This window comes from Salvelinus fontinalis, chromosome 12, assembly GCF_029448725.1.
Source record: "Salvelinus fontinalis isolate EN_2023a chromosome 12, ASM2944872v1, whole genome shotgun sequence".
NCBI lineage: Eukaryota > Metazoa > Chordata > Actinopteri > Salmoniformes > Salmonidae > Salvelinus > Salvelinus fontinalis.
Window position 1 is genome coordinate 50,021,855 of NC_074676.1, and position 27,131 is coordinate 50,048,985.

The window sequence follows — 27,131 nt, forward strand, 5'->3', positions numbered from 1 at the left end:
CAGCACAACAAACACAGCAGAAGCTGAACAACAGGCAGTACAAGTTTCACGAAGAAACCTCTTAAAAAAGCCAAAACTACCAAGATAACACCAGTGTTTTGGCATTAGAGTAAGGTTAATTATACACCTGCACAGTAGGTGCAAAACTAATAATAATGTGCTGAAAAAGCAACAAATTCAGACTAGCATGACTCATCTTCAGAACAAACATGACAACACATTTAGTCAAGGCTCTCTATGCCAGCCAAAACTGTGCCTGAGGAAATGGTATCCTAGGGTGGCTCTGCCCTTGGCAGTGCCATGGCACCTGCTGCTAGGATGTGGTTTACAGGTTTCTCTGGGGCAAAACAAGCTACAGAGGGGTGTGGCTTTGTTAATGGATCCAGCCACCAGAGGCCCCTATGAGAGAGAGAGGGGGGGTATCAGCTCACTGGCTGATTCCACCAGAGATAAAAGCTCACATAGGAGATGGTGAAATACCACAGTGAGCCATCACAGCAGCAATATTTGTGACCTGTTGCCACAAGAAAAGGGCAGCCAGTGAAGAACAAACACCATTGTAAATACAACCCATATTTATGTTTATTTATTTTCCCTCTTGTTCTTGAACCATTTGTACATCGTTACAACACTGTATATATACACATAGTATGACATTTGAAATGTCTTCATTCTTTTGGAACTTCTGTGAGTGTAATGTTTACTGTTCAATTTTATTGTTTATTTCACTTTTGTACAGAAGGGGAAGGAAGAGCAAGAGCAGAGAGACAGAAGAGAGGAAGATAGGAGTTCACTGGCTGAGAATGAGGGAAGACAGAGGGGGATGAGTAAACGAGAGAGTGAGAGAGATAGTAGTCCCATCCACCAAACTACCAGGTGTGAAACAGGGAAGGGACTCAGGGGGTATGCTAATTTGGTATAGAGCAGACCTAACTCACTATTAAATTAATCAAAACAGGAACATTTTACATTTGGCTAGAAATTCGAAAGGAAATGATCTCAACAGAGAAAAATGTTCTCCTGTGTGCTACCTATATCCCCCCAATAGAATCCGAGTAATATATATATGTAACTAAGAATTTGTTCTTAACTGACTTGCCTAGTTAAATAAAGGTTTACATTAAAAAAAATAATAATACAAACTACGACAACATAACCAACAAAAACAGGTCACAACTCCTGCAGCTCTGTCGCACGCTGGGTATGTACATAGTCAATGGTAGGCTTCGAAGGGACTCCTACGGTAGGTACACCTATAGCGCATCTCTTGGCAGTAGTACTGTAGAATACTTTTTCACTGACCTCAATCCAGTCTCTCTCAGTATTAAGTAAGCCCACTGACACCCCTATCAGATCACAGCAAAATCACAGTCTACTTGAACAGAGCAATACTCAAATCATGAGACATCAAAGCCAAAGGAACTGAGTAATATTAAGAAATGCTATAGATGGAAGAAAAGTAGTGTGGAAACCAACCAAAACAAATTCAATCCCTTTCAGACAACTTTCTGGAAAAAACATTTCACTGTAATAGTGAAGGTGTAAACTTGTATAGTATATTTGACCTCTCAGCTTCCCTATCAAAGCTAAGAATTTCAAGCAGACAACCTAAGAAAATTAACAATGACAAATGGTTTGATGAAGAATGCAAAAACCTAAGAAAGAAATTCAGAAACCTATCCAAGCAAAAACAGAGACACAGAAAACCTGAGCCTTCACTATGGTGAATCACTCAAACACAGAAATACACTACGGAAAAAGAAGGAACAGCATGTCAGAAACCAGCTCAATGTAACTGAAGAAAGCATAGACTAACCACTTCTGGGAACATTGGAAAACACTAAACAAACAGCACAAAGAGTTATCTATCCAAAATGGAGATGATTGAAGAAGTGGTTTATCCATACTTTTTGGCCCTATAACAGCAAAAACATATACAGGATAAAATACAAATCTTAGAATCAACTATTAAAGACTACCAGAACCCATTGGATTCTCCAATTACATTGAATGAACTACAGGACAAAATAAAAACCCTCCAACCCAAAAAGGCCCGTGGTGTTGATGGTATCTTAAATTAAATGATAAAATATACACACCACAAATTCCTTAAACTCTTTAACATCATCCTAAGCACTGGCATTTTCCCCAATATTTGGAACCAAGGACTGATCACCCCAATCCACAAAAGTGGAGACAAATTTGACCCCAATAACTACAATGGGATATGCGTCAACAGCAAACTTGGGGAAATCCTCTGCATTACCATTGACAGACTCATATATTTCCTCAGTGAAAACAATGTAGTGAGCAGATGTCAAATGGGCTTTTTACCAAATTATCGTACGACAGACCACATATTCACCCTGCACACCCTAATAGACAAAGAAACAAACCAAAACAAAGGCAAAGTCTTCCCATGCTTTGTTGATTTGAAAAAAGCTTTTGACTCAATTTGGCATGAGGTTCTGCTATACAAATTGATGGAAAGTGGTGTTGGGGGAAAAACATACATCATAAAATCCATATTCACAAACAAGTATGCTGTTAAACATTTAGTTCTACAGGGCTGTGGGGGGAGACAGAGATGCAGCTTAAGCCCCACCCTCTTCAACATATATACAGTGGGGCAAAAAAGTATTTAGTCAGCCACCAATTGTGCAAGTTCTCCCACTTAAAAAGATGAGGCCTGTAATTTTCATCATATGTACACTTCAACTATGACAGACAAAATGAGAGAAAAAAATCCAGAAAATCACATTGTAGGATTTTTATGATTTTATTTGCAAATTATGGTGGAAAATAAGTATTTGGTCACCTACAAACAAGCAAGATTTCTGGCTCTCACAGACCATTTTCACTTTCGGATAAATAGCATGCCAAAATTCAACTGCCTGCTACTCATCCCCAGAATATAAGATATACATATTATTAGTAGATTTGGATAGAAAACACTCTGAAGTTTCTAAAACTGTTTGAATCATGTCTGTGAGAATAACAGAATTTATGTAGCAAGCAAAACCCTGAGGACAAACCATTCAGATTTTTTTTTTTTTTTTGATGTCACTGTCTTTTCAATGAGTTCTCTTAGAGACACCAATCTAATGGACTTGCTTGCAGTTCCTACCACTTCCACTGGGTGTCACCAGTCCTTGGAAATCGGTTGAGGTTATTCCTTTGTGTAATGAAGAAGTAGGGCTATCGTAAATGAGGGTCACATGAAGTACATTTTTTGAGAGAGGCACGTTACGAAAAAAGTTGCATCTGTTTTCTTTTTGTATTGAACACAGATCATCCCGTCTTCAAATTGATCGATTATTAACGTTTAAAAATACCTAACGTTGTATTACAAAAGTAGTTTGAAATGTTTTGGTAAAGTTTACATAACTTTTGATATATTTTGTAGTGAAGTGGCGAAAGTTGGAAGCTGTGTTTTTCTGGATGAAACAGTCCAAATAAATTGACATTTTGAATATATATCGACGGAATTAATCGAACAAAAGAACCATTTGTGATGTTTATGGGACATATTGGAGTGCCAACAAAAGAATTTCATCAAAGGCATGATTTATATTTTATTTCTGCGTTTTGTGTCATGCTTGCAGTGTTGAAATATGCTTCTCTCTTTGTTTACTATTGTGCTATCATCAGATAATAGCATCTTATCCTTTCGCCGAAAAGCCTTTTTGAAATCTGACATGTTGGCTGGATTCACAACGAGTGTAGCTTTAAATTTGGTATCTTACATGTGTGATTTAATGAAAGTTTGATTTTTATATCATTTTATTTGAACATGGCGCGCTGTATTTTCCCTGGCTATTGGCCGGACGATTGCGTCCCACCTGCCCCAGAGAGGTTAAGAGGCTCCTCTGTCCTCCACTCGTTACCTGTATTAATGGCACCTGTTTGAACTTGTTATCAGTATAAAAGACACCTGTCCACAACCTCAAACAGTCACACTCCAAACTTCACTATGGCCAAGACCAAAGAGCTGTCAAAGGACACCAGAAACAAAATTGTAGACCTGCACCAGGCTGGGAAGACAATCTGCAATAGGTAAGCAGCTTGGTTTGAAGAAATCAACTGTGGGAGCAATTATTAGGAAATGGAAGACATACAAGACCACTGATAATCTCCCTCGATCTGGGGCTCTTCGCAAGATCTCACCTGTGGGGTCAAAATGATCACAAGAACGGTGAGCAAAAATCCCAGAACCACACAGGGGGACCTAGTGAATGATCTGCAAAGAGCTGGGACCAAAGTAACAAAGCCTACCATCAGTAACACACTACGCCGCCAGGGACTCAAATCCTGCAGTGCCAGTACATGTCCAGGCCCGTCTGAAGTTTGCTAGAGAGCATTTGGATGATCCAGAAGAAGATTGGGAGAATGTCATAAGGTCAGATGAAACCAAAATATAACTTTTTGGTAAAAACTCAACTCGTCGTGTTTGGTGGACAAAGAATGCTGAGTTGCATCCAAAGAACACCATACCTACTGTGAAGCATGGGGGTGGAAACATCATGCTTTGGGGCTGTATTTCTGCAAAGGGACCAGGACGACTGATCCGTGTAAAGGAAAGAATGAATGGGGCCATGTATCGTGAGATTTTGAGTGAAAACCTCCTTCCATCAGCAAGGGCATTGAAGATGAAACGTGGCTGGGTCTTTCAGCATGACAATGATCCCAAACACACCGCCCGGGCAACGAAGGAGTGGCTCAAACCCATAGAAAATCTTTGGAGGGAGTTGAAAGTCCGTGTTGCCCAGCAACAGCCCCAAAACATCACTGCTCTAGAGGAGATCTGCATGGAGGAATGGGCCAAAATACCAGCAACAGTGTGTGAAAACCTTGTGAAGACTTACAGAAAACGTTTGACCTCTGTCATTGCCAACAAAGGGTATATAACAAAGTATTGAGATAAACTTTTGTTATTGACCAAATACTTATTTTCCACCATAATTTGCAAATAAATTCATTATTTCTGGATTTTTTTTCTTCTCATTTTGTCTGTCATAGTTGAAGTGTACCTATGATGAAAATTACAGGCCTCTCTCATCTTTTTAAGTGGGGGAACTTGCACAATTGGTGGATGACTAAATACTTTTTTGCCCCACTGTATATCAACAAATTGGCGAGGGCACTAGAACAGTCTGCAGCACCTGGCCTCACCCTACTAGAATCTTTCGTCAATTGTCTGTTTGCTGAAGATCTGGTGCTTCTGTCCCCAACAAAGGAGGGCCTACAGCAGCACCTAGATCTTCTGCACAGATTCTGTCAGACTTGGGCCCTGACAGTAAATCTCAAAAATAATGGTGTGCCAAAAAATGTCCAGTTGCCAGAACCACAAATACAAATTCCATCTAGACACCATTGCCCTAGAGCACACAAAAAAACTATTCATACCTCGGCCTAAACATCAGTGCCACAGGTAACTTCCACAAAGCCATTAACAACCTGAGAGACAAGGCAAGAAAGGCCTTTATGCCACCAAAACTAACATACCAATTAGGATCTGGTTAAAAATACTTGAATCAGTTATAGAACCCATTGCCCTTTATGGTTGTGAGGTCTGGGGTCTGCTCACCAACCAAGAATTCACAAAATGGAACAAACACCAAATTGAGACTCTGCATGTAGAATTCTGCAAAAATATCCCCAGTATACAATGTAAAACACCAAATAATGCATGCAGAGCAGAATTAGGTCGGTACACGCTAATTATCAAAATCCAGAAGAGAGCCGTTAAATTCTACAACCACCTAAAAGGAAGCGATTCCCAAACCTTCCATAACAAAGCCATCACCTACAGAGAGATGAACCTGGAGAAAAGTCCCTTAAGCAAGCTGGTACTGGGGCTCTATTCACAAACACAAACAGACCCTACAGAGCCCCAGGACACCAACATAATTGACCCATCCAAATAATGAGAAAACAAAAAGATTATTCTTTCCAATGTGTCAAGTAATTCATAAAAAAACAGAGCAAATTATAATGCTATTTGTCCCTAAACAGAGAGTACACAGTGGCAGAATACCTGACCACTGTTACTGACCCAAACTACAGACTCTGTGAGCATAGCCTTGCTATTGAGAAAGGCTGCCGTAGGCAGACCTGGCTCTCAAGAAAAGACAGGCCATGTGCACACTGCTCACAAAATGGAGGTGGAAACTGAGCTGCACTTCCTAATCTCCTGCCCAATGTATGACCATATTAGAGACAGATATTTCCCTCAGATTACACAGACCCACAAAGAATTCGAAAAGAAACTCAATTTTGATAAACTCCCATATCTATTGGGTGAAATAACAGTGTTCCATCACAGCAGCAAGATTTGTGACCTGTTGCCACAAGAAAAGGTCAAACAGTGAAGAACAAACACCATTGTAAATACAACCCATATTTATGTTTATTTATTTTCCCTTTTGTACTTTAACTATTTGCACATAATATGACATTTGAAATGTCTTTATTCTTTGGGATTTTTTTTGAGTCTAATGTTTAATGTAAAAAAAAGTTTTTCACTTTTGTTTATCTATTTTACTTGCTTTGGCAATGTATACATATGTTTCTCATGCCAATAAAGCCCCTTAAATTGAAATTTAATTTAGAGAAAGGAGATAAAGCGAGATGAGAGCCTGCGAAAGAGGAGATAGAGAGACAGAAAGAGAGTATGGGTGGGTTTGCCTGTGTTTACCATAGTTATACAGTGACTGGAGTCGTCAAGAGGCTCTCAAGGGTACAGTCACACAATAGGTGGTGTTTGGGATGAAAACACTGGTTTGTGAGAAGTTACATCCCATTGCCTTGTGTCATGAGGTCAATGTTGTATATATCCTGTATGGAATGTAGTAAAAATATGCATATTGTACTACTGTAGGTTTATAAAGAAGACATATTGCACTGGGTTTATAAAGAAGACATATTGCACTGGGTTTATAAAGAGGACCTATTGCACTGGGTTTATAAAGAGGACCTATTGCACTGGGTTTATAAAGAGGACCTATTGCACTGGGTTTATAAAGAGGACCTATTGCACTGGGTTTATAAAGAGGACCTATTGCACTGGGTTTATAAAGAGGACCTATTGCACTGGGTTTATAAAGAGGACCTATTGCACTGGGTTTATAAAGAGGACATATTGCACTGGGTTTATAAAGAGGACATATTGCACTGGGTTTATAAAGAGGACATATTGCACTGGGTTTATAAAGAGGACATATTGCACTGGGTTTATAAAGAGGACATATTGTACTGGGTTTATAAAGAGGACATATTGCACTGGGTTTATAAAGAGGACATATTGCACTGGGTTTATAAAGAGGACATATTGCACTGGGTTTATAATGAGGATATTAAACAGCCTGTTGCCTGGACATTACCTTTCTTCACTAGCCTGCTTAGCCATGCATAATGTACACCTGACCCTTGCCCTGTGGGACCAGGGTGGCAAATATTCCTCCCCTAGGTTATCAATTACCCACAATACATCCCTACTACAGATACTCCATTGTTAGCAAGCCATCTTCCCATATCGTTTGTTCTCAGCCTGATAGCATGCTAGGCCCAGTGTCTTATAACATATATGGACACCATGAACTCACCAGTCCTGATGTAATATATTATTACAGACAGGAATCCATAAACAGTTCTAGAAGCAGTCAAACCTGTTCCTTGCTGTATTTTGTAACTTGTGAAGGGCTAATAGATGTGTGTGGTTAATAAGATAGCCTATCAACATTGTTTATGCTCCACTGGCCTTGGTTGTACCCAGTGAACAATAGGAACTTTACGAAAGGACTCTCCATCCCCCTCGGCCCTTCTGTTCCTGACGACTGAACACAAGTGTGTGTTCAGGTGTGTGACGCCCTGGTAAGATACCAACACAAGCTCTGGGACGAGAGGGGAGAAGGGTAGAGAGAAGGGAGCCATTAGGGCCGTTATTACGCCAGTATCGCAACGCCCGTTAGTATCTTGGCAAGTAAACCAAAAAAAGGAAGCAGATTTGACTTATTTAGGAAAACACCCTGAATGTTGGAAACAAAGATCATAATGTTGTCATCAAGAGTCACGTATATATATTTATCCAAGCTATAGAACACAATATTTTACATACTGCAGGATTTTAAAGAACCAACGAGTTTGGTCTGCCTGATGTTTTCATTTTTGCCATGGTATTGTCACCGCCCTAGGAGCCATTATCTAAAAACAATATGAAAAGGAGAAAAAGAAGTCGAGAAATAGAGCGAAATACTGCTGATGAAAGAGCTTTCATCTGAAAAAGAATATACCATAGAAGCTTGTCCATGTGTGTGTGTGTGTGTGTGTGTGAGTGAGAGAGAGAGAGCGAGCGAGAGCGAGAGAGATAGCGAGAGCTGATGAGTAGCCCAACCGTCTCTCGAAGGTGTGAAGTGACTTGCAAAATTGACCTGCAGAGAAAGAGCACGAGCCAAAAAACAAAACCACACAAAGCTTCCATACACCCCTACAGTTTTGATTTCAGATGACAACATAATATGGAACCTTCTGGAAAAGACGGCACAAGGTTTCCCCCTCCAGCCCACTCGCCCCAGTCCTCCTCTTCCCCCAACACACTCATTCTTCCCCTCGCACTATCAGTCATATCTGACCACAGACAGCCTTGAAAGTGGCAAAAGATGACACTATTTCACCCTCACTTTTTCCATTGAAGTTGTATATAGGCCATCAGCATTCCCCTTTATGACTATTAACAGGCCCATAAAACACAGCTAACTATAGCCGTCTAATGTCGCTCACTAAAACCAATGATAATTTCAACATTATCCACAAACATTTCGCCATCTCTGAAGTAGCTTCCTATCTAGCCATTTATCCATGACCCATACAAAACGTATTTCCAACGCTTAAACATGTGAAATAATATTTCTTATGCTAAAATATGCCGTTGAGATATCCCAAATCTAAAATATGCCATAAAAGATATATTCCCAAAGTTAAAAGTATGTGGACACCTGCTCCTCGAACATCTCATTCCAAAATCATGGGCATTAATTAATCATGGGCACCGATCTCAACAAACCATTTCTGTATGGACCTTCCTTTGTGTTCAGGGGCATTGTCATGATGAAACAGGAAAGGGCCTTCCCCAAACTGTGTGTGAGACAAGCACAAAGTTGGATTCACCAAATCGTCTACAATGTCATTGTATGCTGTAGCGTTAAAATTTCCCTTCACCGGAACTAAGGGGCCAAGCCCGAACCATGAAAAACAGCCCCAGACCATTATTCATCCTACACCAAACTTCACAGTTGGCACTATGTATTGGGGCAGGTAGTGTTCTCCGGGCATCCACCAAACCCAGATTCGTCTGTCGGACTGCCAGATGGTGAAGAGTGATTCATCACTCCAGAGAACGCGTTTCCACTGCTCCAAAGTCCAATGGTGGCGAGCTTTACACCACTCCAGCCGATGCTTGGCATTGCACATGGTGATCTTAGGCTTGTGTGTGGCTGCTCGGCCATGGAAACCCATTTCAGGAAGCTCCCGACGAACAGTTATTGTGCTGACAACGCTTCCAGAGGCAGCTTGGAACTCGGTAGTGAGAGTGTTGCAACCCGAGGACAGGCGATTTTTAAGTGCTATGCGCTTCTGCACTCGGCGGTCCCATTCTATGAGCTTGTGTAACCTACCACTTCGCAGCTGAGCCTTCGTTGCTCCTAGACGTTTCCAATTCACAATAACAGCACTTACAGTTGACTGGGGAAGCTCTAGCAGGGAAGAGAATTTGACAAACTGACTTTTTGGAAAGGTGGCATCCAATGACGTTGCCATGTTGAAAGTCATTGAGCTCTTCAGTAAGACCATTCTATTGCCAATGTCTGTCTATGGAGATTGCACGGCTGTGTGCACGATTTTATACACCTGTCAGCAACGGGATGTGGTTGAAATAGCCAAATCCACTAATTTGAAAGTGTGTCCACATACTTTTTCATATACAGTTGAAGTCGGAAGTTTACATACACTTACATTGGAGTCAATAAAACAAGTTTTTCAACCACTCCACAAATTTCTTGTTAACAAACTATAGTCTTGGCAAGTGAGTTAGGACATCTACTTTGTGCATGACACGTAATTTTTCCAACAATTGTTTACAGACAGATTATTTCACTTATAATTCACCGTATCACAATTCCAGTGGGTCAAATACGCTAAGTTGACTGTGCCTTTAAACAGCTTGGAAAATTCCAGAAAATGATGTCATGGCTTTAGAAGCGTCTGATAGGGTAATTGACATCATTTGAGTCAATTGGAGGTGTACCTGTAGATGAATTTCAAGGCCTACCTTCAAACTCAATGCCTCTGATTGACATCATGGGAAAATCAAAAGAAATCAGCCAAAAATGTATAGACCTCCACAAGTCTGGTTCATCCTTGGGAGCATGTTCCAAATGCCTGAAGGTACCACGTTCATCTGTATAAACACCATGGGACCACGCAGTCGTCATACCGCTCAGGAATGAGACGCAATCTGTCTCCTAGAGATGAACGTACTTTGGTGCGAAAAGTGCAAATCAATCCCAGAACAGCAGCAAAGGATCTTGTGAAGATGAAAGGCCGCTCAGCAAGGAAGAAACCACGGCTCCAAAACCGCCATAAAAAAGCCAGACTACGGTTTGCAATTGCACATGGCGTCAAAGATTGTACTTTTTGGAAAAATTTCCTCTGGTCTGATGAAACAAAAATAGAACTGTTTGGCCATAATGACCATCATTATGTTTGGAGGAAAAAGGGGGAGGCTTGCAAGCCAAATAACACCATCCCAACTGTGAAGGACGGGGGTGGCAGCATCATGTTGTGAGGGTGCTTTGCTGTGAGGGTGCATCAGTCAGGAAGTTAAAGCTTGGTCTCAAATGGGTCTTCCAAATGGACAATGACCCCAAGCATACTTCCAAAGTTGTGGCAAAATGGCTTAAGGACAACAAAGTCAAGGTATTGGAGTGGCCATCACAAAGCCCTGACCCCAATCCTATAGAAAATTGTGGGCAGAACTGATAAGCGTGTACGAGCAAGGAGGCCTACAAACCTGACTCAGTTACACCAGCTCTGTCAGGAGGAATGGGCCAAAATTCACTCAACGTATTGTGGGAAGCTTGTGGAAGGCTACCCACAACGTTTGACCCAAGTTAAACAATTTAAAGGCAATGCTACAAAAAACTGAGTGTATGTAAAATTCTGACCCACTGGGAATGTGATGAAAGAAATAAAAGCTGAAATAAATCCCCCTCTACTATTATTCTGACATTTCACATTCTTAAAATAAAGTGGTGATCCTAACTGACCTAAGATAGGGAATTTTTACGAGGATTAAATGTCAGGAATTGTGGAAAAACTGAGTTTAAATGTATTTGGCTAAGGTGTATGTAAACTTCCGACTTCAACTGTACAGTGTATATTGGAGGCAGTGACAGCTGGGGGCTATGTAGAACAATGAGAACCAAAACAGACTGAGTTCTAAATGGCACCCTATGACCTAAGTAATGTACTACTGGACAAAATTATTGCATTATATAAGGAATAGGGTTCCATTTGGGACACAGCCTAAGTATAAGCTAACCTTGAGCCACTGTTAGAATATGCCAGTGTTCATGAGGCTCAGCTCTCCAGTGATAACCTATGTACAGTCACTTCTTACTAGTACAACAGCCAGCTATAACCCACAGGCACACAACAGTTAGAGATTACAGTACAATGTTATACATTCCTGTTCAATTCTAGACCCTCACAGAATACACAGTTAAGGCACGTGTGAACGTATGCACAGTGCCCACATGTAAGAAAGAACACATTATCGCTCATATAGACAAAACAAAAAGCATGTATGTCAATGTTGGGGTCAATTGCAATTCAAGAAATCCATTGCAACTCAATTCAGAGTGTTGAAAATGGTTCTTGATTTGAATTTCAATGCGTGATGATGACCTAATGTGAGAAGTAGCCATGGAACTGAGCCCAGCTGATAGGAAATGCATGTTGTGAATCTGAAACAAGCACAGTGTTCTCTACTAGACCTGACAGACTGTGCACAGGGGGAATATTGGCTAGCTCTGTGGCGTAATGGTGCCTGCCTTACCTGGCTGAAAGCATTTGAATATTGAAATGACTGCACATACCTAAGGATTCAAAACAGCCATTTCAGGAAAAACTGGGTCATGTTTTGACTTGGGTCATGTTTTGATGACCAATCTCAAACATGCATGCATGCGCACACACTCACACAGGTATACATGCTCGGTGAAGAGTAATCCATCTTTAATTTAAACAAACTGACAGTTGTAATTTCATTAGTATCCTGAGGTTAAGCTGACTGGAGAGGGGGAAAAGATTTCCATGAGAACACACTGACAACCACTGAACTATAACTACAATGTGAATACAAATGTATTTCAATCTACAACGTCTCCTACAAGACAGTAGGAAAGATAGTTCTCGCTACTGAAAAAAGAAAGCAGTGTTTCCTTTAGCCGTTCTCAGGCAGTAAAAGAGTGCATGAACAGAGTTGAGTTGCCAAAGTAGCCAGGACTGAGGAGGGACAGACCTACCACAGGTTTGGGAGGCTTGGAGAGGGCCACCAGGCTAGCCAGGATATCCTCCTCACAGATCTGATTGATAACGTGGGCGTCGTACGCCACCGTGATAGAGATCTCTTCCATCATCTTGGCACAGGGCAGTATATTCCACAGGTGGGTGAAGTGGAAAAGAGTAAAGGGGTGGAAGAGAGCAGTGGAGAGGAAGAGAGGAGTCAACAGGTCTATCAGAGAGCCTGAGGAGTGACTGGCCTCTTTCACTGTCCCTCAAGGTACAAGCCACACCCCTAAGGGCGGGTGTGATGGAGCGAGGGAAGGAGGAGCCCTGCAGAACAACACACCTGTTGTATTTCTCTCTCCCTCTGATGCTTGGTGTTCTCAAGCGTGTTGTGAGGAGGATAGTGTGTCTTTCGTTCCCCCTCTTCCTCAGAACCGCCAGGCTGGTATTCCTCCTCCTTTCTTCTTTTCCTACATTTGTTAGTCCTCCAATCCGTGGCGTTTTTCCAGCTCCTCTCGGGTTGCCCTCCTGGTATTATTTTCCACTCCCTTCAGTCTTAGTAAGATGAAGTTTGGTTTAGACGCACTCGGAGATGGCTACACACACCAACACACGCTTCAACTGTGTGTTTCAGTGTGTGTGAGGAAGTGTTGGAGCTGTCAGACAAACCACAATGACTCGATGTGTTAAGTGCCTCCGCAGTCTACATACGTCACACACTGCTTGTCCTCCCCCTAAAAGTTTGAAAACGAAACAATGTGAACAAAAATAAAAAAACGACTGCAGGCACAGCGAGTCTGATGTTTGAATTCAAGGTGACACAAAAAAACTAAACCACACAGCTGTCTGTAGCGCTGCCTGCAGCCTGACTTATCAGGACCCCACCGTGGTAAGCTTTAGCGTTAGCTTCAGTTGTTCCTGCTGAGACTCGGCCCAGTTCTCTTAGGAGATGTCCCTGGTGGGGAAAGGCACTGTATACAACATTCTCATCCTTTATTCCTTCTTCATTCTCTCAAGGGAGTAGCGTCTAAGAAACAGCAACCACTCCCTCTCTCTTCCTCTCTCTTGCTCTCTCCGTCTCGACTTCTTCTAAATGGTGAAACTGCTGAGCATGAAACGTCTCCCAGAGGGTTGTCAAAGGCAGGCAGAATAAATATTAATCAATCAAATCATGCCCGAGTTGGTTTTAAATGGATTTAAAACCTAAATGTTCCAAGGCGTCGATAAATCTTATTTTTGTCCTGGAAATGTCTCAAAGTTTCCTCAACATTGTTCTTGGGGTGTTTAAGGGCTGTGAAATGTAAATAATTTCCCCATAATCCGGGAGGGTTGTTAGTCGCTGAAAGCTTAGCATCGCTCCCCAACTAGCAGGTGCCAGTGAATTCTTGTACTCGACTAAGCTGCTTAGGAGTCAAGTTGATCCGCTTCAGACATCAAAGAAAAAATGTAAGGACAACAAATTGAGCAGGCTGGCTTATATTTCCTTCCTTGGCACTCATGAACATATGAGGTATATCATCAAGTGATTCAACTCTGCACTTGTCCATGGGGAAGTATAGTTCCATTGACAGGGTATGATGGTTGTAGTTGCCAGTAGACACCGTGCTTCGTTCCTTCTAACGACACCAAGTTCTGTGATGAGAGTATCTCTCGGACTCACTCCGTGAGATTTGTCTCCTGAGAGAAGGGAACACGCATGCACACACATCTTCCACAAAAAGATGTGAAAAAAGGGTTTAAAAAGGACAAGATGCAAAAATAGAGTGGCTAATTCTGGAGACTAGGCTCTTCTCTGTCAAAACACCTCAGGCACAATGTCACTTCAGAGGACATTGAAGAGAGAATTGAAATCCTAAGATGAGAGAGCTGCTGCTGTTGCCCAATCAGGCAATTCATATGAGTGGTGGGGTCCTGTGACACACACACACGGTTGTGCCATTCTGGTGTGTGTGTGTCTTCTGGGAGATCAATGGGGGTCGACATGCTAACGCTGCTTCTTGTATGGTCCTCCCTTGAGTGAGGAGGGGGAAGGGAGAGAGTGGTTGATAACAGTTTAACAATTTCTCCCTGCACTAGGTCAGAGTCAAGGCAGTTGCTTGGATGCCCCAGAGCATGAAAGTCCCTCATATTACACAGCAGTTCCTAGGCCAGTTAGTCCGATGTTCTGAAGGTTTCTATTACACGTTCGAGACTCGATGGCCACCACAATCACCGTCAAGACCTTATTTTAGCCGCCAGTCAATTTGATTTCCTCCTAGTGGTTAAAGCTAAACAAACAGCCATGCAGGCTCAGAGTACAGGCTGGTTCCATCTGTCTCTTCAGTCCCACTGCAGAGTGTCTCCACCCAAAGGTGATTCTCTCTCTCAATTTAAGGGCTTTATTGGCATGGGAAATGTATGTCAACATTGTCAAAGCAAGTGAACTAGATAATAAACAAAAGGGAACAATAAAAATGTACAGTAAACATTAGACACACAGAAGTTCCAAAAGAATAAAGACATTTCAAATGTCATTATGTGCAAATAGTTAAATTACAAAAGGGAAAATAACTAAACAAATATGGGTTGTATTTACAATGGTGTTTGTTCTTCACTGGTTGACTTTTTCTTGTGGCAACAGGTCACAAATCTTTCTGCTGTGATGCACACCGTGGTATTTCACCCAGTAGATACGGGAGTTTATCAAAATTGAATTTGTTTTCGAATTCTTTGTTGTTCTGTGTAATCGGAGGGAAATTATGTCTCTATAATATGGTCATACATTTGGGCAGGAGGTTAGGAAGTGCAACTCAGTTTCCACCTCATTTTGTGGGCAGTGTGCACACAGCCTGTCTTATCTTGAGAGCCATGTCTGCCTACGGCGGCCTTTCTCAATAGCAAGGCTATACTTACGGAGTCTCTCTCTCCCAGATAAAGTGTCTCTCTCTAGACACTGGAGTAGATCCAGAATGTACAAAAAGACAGATTTGAAGTTTTCCTCCATTTCCTTGTCATATTGCTGCTGACTCACTGTGTGGCAGGCAGACCATGGATGCACCTGTTCAGCTCACCTTGTCCACTGAAGTCAATGCAAAGCCCGCCTACCCGCTCTAGCAATCCCTCTCCTCTCTCTCTCGCGGTCCTAAAGCCTGCCTCTCTCAGTCCATCCTCTATCTGACGATGTGTACACGTCGGTGTAAACAGCAAATACATTTCTCTGCGCAAAATGACTCAGAAGATCGCACACTGGCATATAACACCACAGTTCTGCAAGTGCAGTGTGTGTGCGCATGCACGAGCACAATTGTTTTACATCATGTCAGTACGTGATAAGGTGAAGTAATATTACTCAAACATTTAGCAGATCATTTTCTTCCAGAAGCTTTTAAAGACAAGCTTGTATGAGGCAATAATTACATAATAACGTATGCAGAGTGTCTACACTCAGGATATCCTGTCATTAGACATACACAGGGGAGAGGTGGAGGGAGACAGAGATGCATACAGAGAGCAGGGATGGGTGCGGAAGGAGAGAATTATCTCTTCCATCACGCTCTTCTTCCTTCCTGTAAAACTAGAAGGGCTCCCTGCTTTGCCACCGAGACAGTTGCAAAGCAAGCTAAACACACGAGTACACACACACACACGAGCACACACACACACGAGCACACACACACACGAGCACACACGAGCACACACACACACACACACGAGCACACACACACACACGAGCACACACACACACACGAGCACACACACACACACGAGCACACACACACACACGAGCACGAGCACACACACACGAGCACACACACACACGAGCACACACACACACACACACACGAGCGCACACACGAGCACACACACACGCACGAGCGCACACACGAGCACACACACGAGCACACACACGAGCACACACACGAGCACACACACGAGCACACAAGAGCACACACACACACACGAGCACGAGCACACGAGCGCACACACGAGCGCACACACGAGCGCACACACGCACGAGCGCACACACGCACGAGCGCACACACGCACGAGCGCACACACGCACGAGCGCACACACGAGAACACACACGAGCACACACACGAGCACACACACGAGCACACACACGAGCACACACACGAGCACACACACGAGCACACACACGAGCACACACACGAGCACACACACGAGCACACACACGAGCACACACACGAGCACACACACGAGCACACACACGAGCACACACACACACACGAGCACACACACGAGCACGAGCGCACACACGCACAAGCGCACACACGCACGAGCACGCACGAGCGCACACACACGCACGAGCGCACACACACGCACGAGCGCACACGAGCGTACGAGCACACACGAGCACACACGAGCACACACGAGCACACACGAGCACACACGAGCACACACGAGCACACACGAGCACACACGAGCACACACGAGCACACACGAGCACACACGAGCACACACGAGCACACACACACACGAGCACACACACACACGAGCACACACACACGAGCACACACACGCACGAGCACACACACACACGCACGAGCACACACACACACGCACGAGCACACACACACACGCACGAGCACACACACACGAGCACGAGCACACACACACGAGCACGAGCACACACACACGAGCACGAGCACACACACACGAGCACGAGCACACACACACGAGCACGAGCACACACACACGAGCACGAGCACACACACACGAGCACGAGCACACACACACGAGCACGAGCACACACACACGAGCACGAGCACACACACACGAGCACGAGCACACACACACACGAGCACGAGCACACACACACGAGCACGAGCACACACACACGAGCACGAGCACACACACACACGAGCACACACGAGCACACACGAGCACACACACACACGAGCACACACACACACGAGCACACACACACACGAGCACACACACACACGAGCACACACACACACACGAGCACACACACGAGCACACACACGAGCGCACACACACACACACGAGCGCACACACACACACACGAGCGCACACACACACACACGAGCGCACACACACGAGCACACACACGAGCACGAGCACACACACACACACACACGAGCACACACACGAGCACGAGCACACACACACGAGCACGAGCACACACACACACGAGCACGAGCACACACACACACGAGCACGAGCACACACACACGAGCACGAGCGCACACACGCACGAGCGCACACACGCACGAGCGCACACACGCACGAGCGCACACACGCACGAGCGCACACACGCACGAGCGCACACACGCACGAGCACACACGAGCACGAGCACACACGAGCACGAGCACACACACACACGAGCGAGCACGAGCACACACACGAGCACACACGAGCGCACGCACCATACGAGCGCACGCACCACACGAGCGCACGCACCACACGAGCGCACGCACCACACGAGCGCACGCACCATACGAGCGCACGCACACCATACGAGCGCACGCACCATACGAGCGCACGCACACCATACGAGCGCACGCACACCATACGAGCGCACACACACCATACGAGCGCACACACCATACGAGCGCACACACCATACGAGCGCACACACCATACGAGCGCACACACCATACGAGCACACACACACCATACGAGCACACACACACCATACGAGCACACACACACCATACGAGCACACACACACCATACGAGCACACACACACCATACGAGCACACACACACCATACGAGCACACACACACCATACGAGCACACACACACCATACGAGCACACACACACCATACGAGCACACACACACCATACGAGCACACACACACCATACGAGCACACACACACCATACGAGCACACACACACCATACGAGCACACACACACCATACGAGCACACACACACCATACGAGCACACACACACCATACGAGCACACACACACCATACGAGCACACACACACCATACGAGCACACACACACCATACGAGCACACACACACCATACGAGCACACACACACCATACGAGCACACACACACAGATGGGAGCTGCTCCGCTGCCCTCTGTGTGTGTGTGTGTGCGCAGGCAGCCTTAGGCCACTTCATCTGACCTCAGCACATTCCCCAAATACCTCAGCTCAATATATTCTCCATGTGGGAGGAGGTAGGAGGTACAGTGAACATCTATAACCACACACTGACAGGCTGCGGATGTGGTGTGCCATTCCACATAGAAGATATTGAGGGAAGGAAATACAGTTGAAGTCGGAAGTTTACATAGGTTGGAGTCATTAAAACAAGTCTAAGTGTTTCAACCACACCACAAATGTCTTGTTAACAAACTATAGTTTTGGCAAGTCGGTTAGGACATCTACTTTGTGCATGACACAAGTCATTTTTCCAACAATTGTTTACAGACAGATTATTTCATTTATAATTCACTGTATCACAATTCCAGTGGGTCAGAAGTTTACATACACTAAGTTGACTGTGCCTTTAAACAGCTTGGAAAATTCCAGAAAATTATGTTATGGCTTTAGAAGCTTCTGATTGGCTAATTGACATGATTTGAGTCAATTGGAGGTGTACCTGTGGATGTATTTCAGGGCCTACCTTCAAACTCAGTGCCTCTTTGCTTGAAAACATGGGAAAATCAAAAGAAATCAGCCAAGACCTCAGAAAAAAAATCTGGTTCATCCTTGGAAGCAATTTCCAAATGCCTTTAGGTACCACGTTCATCTGTACAAACAATAGTACGCAAGTATAAACACCATGGGACCACTCAGTCATCATACCGCTCAGGTAGTAGATGCATTCTGTCTCCTATAGATGAACGTACTTTGGTGCGAACAGTGCAAATCAATCCCAGAACAACAGCAAAGGATCTTGTGAAGATGCTGGAGAAAACAGGTACAAAAGTATCCACAGTAAAACAAGTCCTATATCGACATAACCTGAAAGGCCGCACAGCAAGGAAGAAAACCGCCATAAAATAGACAGACTACGGTTTGCAACTGCACATGGGGACAAAGTTCGTACTTTTTGGAGAAATGTTCTCTGGTCTGATAAAACAAAAATAGAACTGTTGGGCTATAATGACCATCGGTATGTTAGGAGGAAAAAGGGGGAGACTTGCAAGCCAAGGAGCACCATCCCAGCCGTGAAGGACAGGGGTGGCAGCATCATGTTGTGGGGGTGCTTTACTGCAAGAGGGACTGGTGCACTTCACAAAATAGATGGCATCATGAGGAAGAAAAATTATGTGGATATATTGAAGCAACATCTCAAGACATCAGTCAGGAAGTTAAAGCGTGGTCGCAAATGGATCTTCCAAATGGACAATGACCCCAAGCATACTTCCAAAGTTGTGGTAAAATGGCTTAAGAACAACAAAGTCAAGGTATTGGAGTGGCCATCACAAAGCCCTGACCTCAATCCTATAGAGAATTTGTGGGCAGAACTGAAAAAGCATGTGCGAGCAAGGAGGCCTACAAACCTGACTCAGTTACACCAGCGCTGTCAGGAGGAATGGGACAAAATTCACCCAACATATTGTGGGAAGCTTGTGGAAGGCTACCCACAATGTTTGACCCAAGTTAAACAATTTAAAAGGCAATGCTACCAAATACTAATTGAGCGGATGTAAACTTCAGACCCACTGGGAATGGGATACAGTGAATTATAAAATAAATAATCTGTCTGTAAACAATTGTTGGAAAAAGCTGAAATAAATAACTCTCTCTACTATTATTTCGGACATTTCACATTCTTAAAATAAAGTGATGATCCTAACTGACCTAAGACAGGGAATTTTTACGAGGATTAAATGTCAGGAATTGTGAAAAACTGAGTTTAAATGTATTTGGCTAAGGTGTATGTAAACTTCCGACTTCAACTGTATGTTTACAAGGAAATATCAAGTTTCAAGTTGTCACGTGCACTAGTACAGTGAAATGACTTTCCTGCTTGCTCTGTCCCAACAATATCAGTAGTACTATAAGTCAAGCAGAACAAAAACACATGACAAATACTTGACTTTTAAAAAGTTTTATAATACTACTGATAAGACGAACGCGGGAAAGTAAGTAAGCTAAATACAGGGTCAGTGCCAATACCATATTTACAATGTGCAGGGACACTTGAGTGGTAAGGGTAAATATCCTCATAACCTGTTAGGTAGACTATGGCAAACCTGGCTTAGAAGTCATGTAGGCAATTCAACTAGACTGACACATCTCTGAAAATAAAACTGGACTTCGCCCAGTTGGAAGCATAAGCTCCCTTTTGGATCAGTGGTCAGTGCAGTGTGTAAAACAGGGGGAACAGAAAACAGAGAATAATGGTTCCTACCTTGATGTTACAGGCCTGTTCCATGAGCCTGCGGGCGTTCTCTGCAGCCCTGTAGCGTTTGGGCAGCTGGACCCGGAAGAACTTCAGAGCCCCCTCAAAGTCAGTCTGAAGCAGGTCCTCCTTGGATGTCTGAGGACAAAGAAGACAAGCTCAGCCAATAGAATAGAATACGACAGAGAGACAAAAGTCTGAAAACATGACACTTGTATAGTAATGTTGGAAAGATGATAGTACTCAACAGTAAATGGGAAATTATTTGATTAGTTATTTTCCTGTATTTTATTTAATGTTGATATGGATTTATATGTAATAAACATGATCATATGTGAGGGAAGACTCAGACAGATTCCTTCCCTTGAGGGAAGGGAAACAGGAGTTAACCATGTGTGTTTAATTAACATATTTAATAAAAGTACTTTTAGTTTAGTGAACAGATTGTTGGCGACTAAGTAGTGATGCTTTACCTTTGACCCGTTTAACTGCCAGCATCTAATCTACCAGTGTTGAATGTTAACGTCTACCAGTGTTGAATGTTACCGTCGGCCAGTGTTGAATGTTACCGTCGGCCAGTGTTGAATGTTACCGTCGGCCAGTGTTGAATGTTACCGTCGGCCAGTGTTGAATGTTACCGTCGACCAGTGTTGAATGTTACCGTCGACCAGTGTTGAATGTTACCGTCTACCAGTGTTGAATGTTACCGTCGACCAGTGTTGAATGTTACCGTCGACCAGTGTTGAATGTTAACGTCGACCAGTGTTGAATGTTAACGTCGACCAGTGTTGAATGTTACCGTCGACCAGTGTTGAATGTTAACGTCTACCAGTGTTGAATGTTACCGTCGACCAGTGTTGAATGTTAACGTCTACCAGTGTTGAATGTTAACGTCTACCAGTGTTGAATGTTAACGTCTACCAGTGTTGAATGTTAACGTCTACCAGTGTTGAATGTTAACGTCGACCAGTGTTGAATGTTACCGTCGACCAGTGTTGAATGTTAACGTCTACCAGTGTTGAATGTTACCGTCTACCAGTGTTGAATGTTACCGTCTACCAGTGTTGAATGTTACCGTCTACCAGTGTTGAATGTTACCGTCTACCAGTGTTGAATGTTACCGTCTACCAGTGTTGAATGTTACCGTCTACCAGTGTTGAATGTTACCGTCTACCAGTGTTGAATGTTACCGTCTACCAGTGTTGAATGTTACCGTCTACCAGTGTTGAATGTTACCGTCTACCAGTGTTGAATGTTACCGTCTACCAGTGTTGAATGTTACCGTCTACCAGTGTTGAATGTTACCGTCTACCAGTGTTGAATGTTACCGTCGACCAGTGTTGAATGTTACCGTCGACCAGTGTTGAATGTTAACGTCGACCAGTGTTGAATGTTAATGTCGACCAGTGTTGAATGTTAACGTCTACCAGTGTTGAATGTTAACGTCTACCAGTGTTGAATGTTACCGTCTACCAGTGTTGAATGTTAACGTCTACCAGTGTTGAATGTTAACGTCTACCAGTGTTGAATGTTAACGTCTACCAGTGTTGAATGTTAACGTCTACCAGTGTTGAATGTTAACGTCTACCAGTGTTGAATGTTAACGTCTACCAGTGTTGAATGTTAACGTCTACCAGTGTTGAATGTTAACGTCGACCAGTGTTGAATGTTATGGTTACAGTTTGATACCAGACTGAGTCGAGGGCACACTGATAATGTATCTGTGCCACCCTGATTCTGTAGCAGCCAACGTTGTGACTTCCTACAAGCCTGGTGCTGGTGTTTACAGTACCGTCAGTGCTGTGTGATTAACAGAGGAGGACCTTCTCCAAGAGGCCCGTTACACAGTTTCTCTGCTTCTGTTGTGACATTGTCTCCATGTTGCAACTTGTAATAAACCGGATTTATTTCCGGCTGATTTGACGACTGCTCACCTTTTGGTTCACCCGGAATTTCCTTTACATTAACCATGAGTAATACTACTTTGATCCAAGATATCTGGTAGTGTCATTTCAAGTGAGACGGGTGGTTAAAACAGGTTGAAGCCCTTGTTAGTAGGGCTGAACGTAACAGCACCACACAATGGCATAATGACGCATCATCATAATGATGATTCACACAAAAAACTAAATTAACAGCCCAAGCTATTGAACAATTGAACAATATAGCTACATTACAAAAGTATGTTGTCGGACAACAGTTGCCCTCGCAGGGTAAGATTTCCCATCCCTGGCCTAATGCCTATCCTGTCCTAGCCCCAGTCCCTATCTCAGTCCCTGCCCCAACCCCAGTCCCTATCCAGTCCATCTCTCACCGCAAGTAGTTTGGGGACGAAGAGGCGATGGCCCATCCCCAGGAGCCCCATCACCTTACAGACAGAGTCTGTCTCCCCAGCTTTCTCCTCCGCTGAACCCCCTTCCTCTGACCCCCAGCTGCCCATCCGCAGTGCCGCTGGTAGCTGGGTGGGCATGGCAGTGACCAGGGGTGATGGTTGGGTGGAGGGGGAAAGAGAGGGAGAGAAGGACGGAGAGGAGAGAGGCTCCAGCTCTGGGGCCAGGGTGGCCAGGGTGCAGGGCGACTCCAGCGTGCAGTCCCAGCTATATCTGAGCTAAGTCCAATATCGGTCAATCCGACCAAGACTTCAGGTCAGGGTCCAGCAGAGATTATTCTCTTAGGCTGTTTGGCAATTCAAGCTAGGTCTTAACGAATGGCAGCAGTGACCTTTAGGGGGAAAGAATAGGTCGATAGTTCCGCATCGGGTAGTGACACACAACACAGTGAGGTATTGGATCAGAGCTTCTCTCGATAGACTGGCCAAGCCTGTCGTCCCCCAATAACACAAACTCAGCAGAAATACACCACGAATAGATCCACAGGTAGAGAGGATCCAGTGGGGTTGAGCACCAGAGAATCAGTGAGTTTGTTGGGTTCATTCAGTAAGCTCCGTTGTCAGAGAGCCGATATAGCCCCTCGCCTGACAACACTATAGTCCCTTCATCACAACTGACCAGCGCAGTCGGCATAATGTAGATACGGTGAGGCAGGAAATACAGTGCAAGGATACTCATCTGCTTTTCTCAACAACAAATCCCAAAACAGGGGGGGCATGCCATTGCCTAGCAACAGACAGGCACGAGGCTAGACGGTTTAAGCAGATGACAGGTCTTCACCTTTTTATCCCCCTCCCTTCTTCAAAGAGCAAGTATCTCTCTTTTCACAACCGAGACCAAGGCTTAACAAGGACAAAACCGAGACCAAGGTTCAACAAGGACAAAACCGAGACCAAGGTTCAACAAGGACAAAACCGAGACCAAGGCTTAACAAGGACAAAAGACAGACTTCAATGATCCTCTTTATCTTCAGCCGAGAGGTAACGCTGTAGACATATAGGTCAGGGCATACTGAGTTTGCTTCAGAAAATCTGTCCACAAACATCCCTCCCTTCCAAATGATGTAGTCCCTTCACGTTCGAAGCGGTCCTTTCTGATGTAACACACATCGGAAGCTGAGGGGAGGAAGAGACTGAAGTGATTCTGTCTATTAGCCACGCCGCCTTAGGCTGAAGCTGCTTCCATCCCAAACAGTGACGTCTTGGCGTTGTGTTGTTAACAGCTGAACAGACTTTAAGGACGATGGTGACTCAGAGTCCAAGAGAGGAAACAGATGTAGTGGTGGTAGAGATCAGGGCGAGGCAGAGTAGGGGAGGCTCTGACAGGGAGCCTTAGCAGGACACACAAGCTTGAGTGTGTGTGTCTCGGTCTCTGTCAGGAAATCCTTTACTCCCATAAAGGAGCATTGAAATAGCCAAGGCCCTCAGAAGCGGAATTCAATTAGGAAGAAACATCCACAAAGGCTTTAAAAAGGACTCCTGAATCTAATACCTCCAGCAGACTTCCATAGGAAACACATCCAGAGTAGTAATCCTTCCAGTCAAGGTAAAGGTTTCCTTCCAGGTCCTTTGCAGGAGGGTCCTTTGCTGTGTCAGATTCTACTGGTCCAAAGCCTCGGCCAAACGGGGGAGCCACAGGTTTGGGTTTGGTCTGGCAACAGCTAGTGGAGGCATGTGGAGAGAAACCACACCGGTTCTCCCACCTTCCTTTTCCTCCCTCTCCCTTCCCCTCTCGCCTTCAAGACTCGCCCAGCTAAAGGGTCTGCGATGCTACTGGCTAACACAGCTGCTCTGATGCAGAGGTCTGGGCTGGGGCTGGGCGGAGAGAGAGCGAGCGAGAGAGCATGTGACTGAGATGCTGAGGCAGAGAGGTGCTAGAAGACAAGAGGAGAAGGAGAGGGGAAGGGTATGATAGAGGTGTTTAAGGGTTGACGCGCTCGCGGTAGACATCCCTGAAAAAAATGTAAGACCCCCCTCCTCCTTTTCTACACCTCAGCTAATGGCTAACTGCTAACAGCTAAAAGATGTTAGTGCTGCTGCCGTGCACTCCTAAAGGACTATGGTAGACCGCCAGGGGCGGGTAAGTGCACAGAGGGAGAGGGAGGGGAGAGGGACAGAGGGATAGAGGGGAGGGGGAGAGGGAAGGGGAGAGAAACAGAGGGAGAGAGGGGAGGGGAGAGGGAGGGGGAGAGAGGGGAAGGGAGGGGGAGAGGAAGGAGGAGAGGGAGCCTCTGGGAATAATGCCGTCATGCCTGACCACTCGGGGACACACACACAACTAATATATGCTTTAATAGCATGAAAGTACTATTCTGTTGTAGCTGGAGGCTTTTTAAAATCTAAGAATAGACAGTAATGGGTATCATCGGCGAGGAGACCGTGTGTGGAAACAAAGTACGGGTTCAAATAGAAGAGCAATCACCATAGCCCTCCCAGGAGCTGCTAGTTCACCTGGGTTCACCTCACACATGGTTTCTACCCACTCTTTAAGCTCCCTTGTTCACGCTCCCTCGTTCGCTCTCATCTTTCTGGTGACCCTGTGATCATCAGCGTAACCCATTCCCTTCACAGCGACTCAACGTTGTTCAAAATAAAATGCTGGCGAAAAGTCACATTTACAGTGCATGACAATTTCTTCAACCGATTAGTATGCAAGTTCAGTTTAAAGAAAAATGTTATAACAATGCATTGGCCTACAATCTGAACTGTAAAGAATTCAGCACTTAATCACCAGCATTTAACTGACATTTCTTTGAACCTAGTCCAAAATTAATACTCCCAATGGCAGGGGGTTATGGGATTTTGTCTCTCAGTGCAAAATGGTAACACATAGTTTGAGGTACAAGACTAATTGATTAGCCTGTTAATTTGTCAGCAATAGCAGTATCTGATAGACTTGACATTTGACCTGAAGTACACTATAATAGCACAGCCGTTGTACTTGTGTTTTAAATAAAAATGTAATGAAATCGAACAATATATATTAAATGTAAAAAAAAAAAAGAAAAAAAGAGGGCTTTAGAGTGGTTGTTATTGGACAATTCCAGGTGGTCCCTCCGTTTCAAAATATTCTTTACCGCAGTACAAGATACCCTCCCTGTTTCAATATATTCTTTACCACAGTACAAGATACCAGGGACGGTTAACTCTGGAGATCACATCTATCTCTACTGAGTTTGCTAAATCTCCTTTAGTTTTTTTGGCCTCTTATTTTAAAAAAATGTGATGAATTGGTGCCTGTAGGGAAATTCAAAAGGGTGATTTAGTACCTTTTTAACAAAGAATGTGTTTGATTTCTATGACTATATTATGCTTTTAGTGTATATTGATGTGTATAGTGATGTCTCAGCCGCCAGTATCTATGCTGCAGTAGTTTGTGTCGGGGGGCTAGGGTCAGTCTGTTATATCTGGAGTATTTCTCCTGTCTTATCTGGTGTCCTGTGTGAATTTAAGTCTCTCTGTGTCTCTCTCTGTGTGTGTGTGTGTCATCTATGAACATTTGAACATCTTGGCCATGTTCTGTTATAATCTCCACCCGGCACAGCCTGAAGAGGACTGGCCACCCCTCAGAGTCTGGTTCCTCTCTAGGTTTCTTCCTTGGTTCTGGCCTTTCTAGGGAGTTTTTCCTAGCAACCGTGCTTCTACACCTGCATTGCTTGCTATTTGGGGTTTTAGGCTGGGTTTCTGTACAGCACTTTGTGACATGAACTGATGTAAGAAGAGCTTTATAAATACATTTGATTGATTGATGATAAACAGAGCTCATCTGTGAAAGAGACCTTGGTCTCAGCAAGACTCCCTGTTAAAATAACGGTTAAATAAAATGAAGAAATGGGCA

The 27,131-nt window shown here is 44.2% G+C and overlaps 1 protein-coding gene across 5 annotated transcripts in view; it reads right to left on the reverse strand.

Moving 5' to 3' along the window:
- The window catches only part of LOC129867573 (rab GTPase-activating protein 1-like), a 148,499-nt gene that overhangs the window by 18,148 nt on the left and 103,220 nt on the right, over positions 1-27,131 (reverse strand). For 3 of the 5 annotated variants that reach the window (XM_055941060.1, XM_055941059.1, XM_055941061.1), the window contains one exon: positions 20,914-21,042. In XM_055941060.1, the coding sequence (XP_055797035.1) occupies positions 20,914-21,042 (129 nt within the window). Of the gene's footprint in view, positions 1-12,581; positions 14,192-20,913; positions 21,043-23,218; positions 25,340-27,131 lie in introns of those variants that run through there. The other 2 variants (XM_055941062.1, XM_055941063.1) reach the window with 2 other exon arrangements.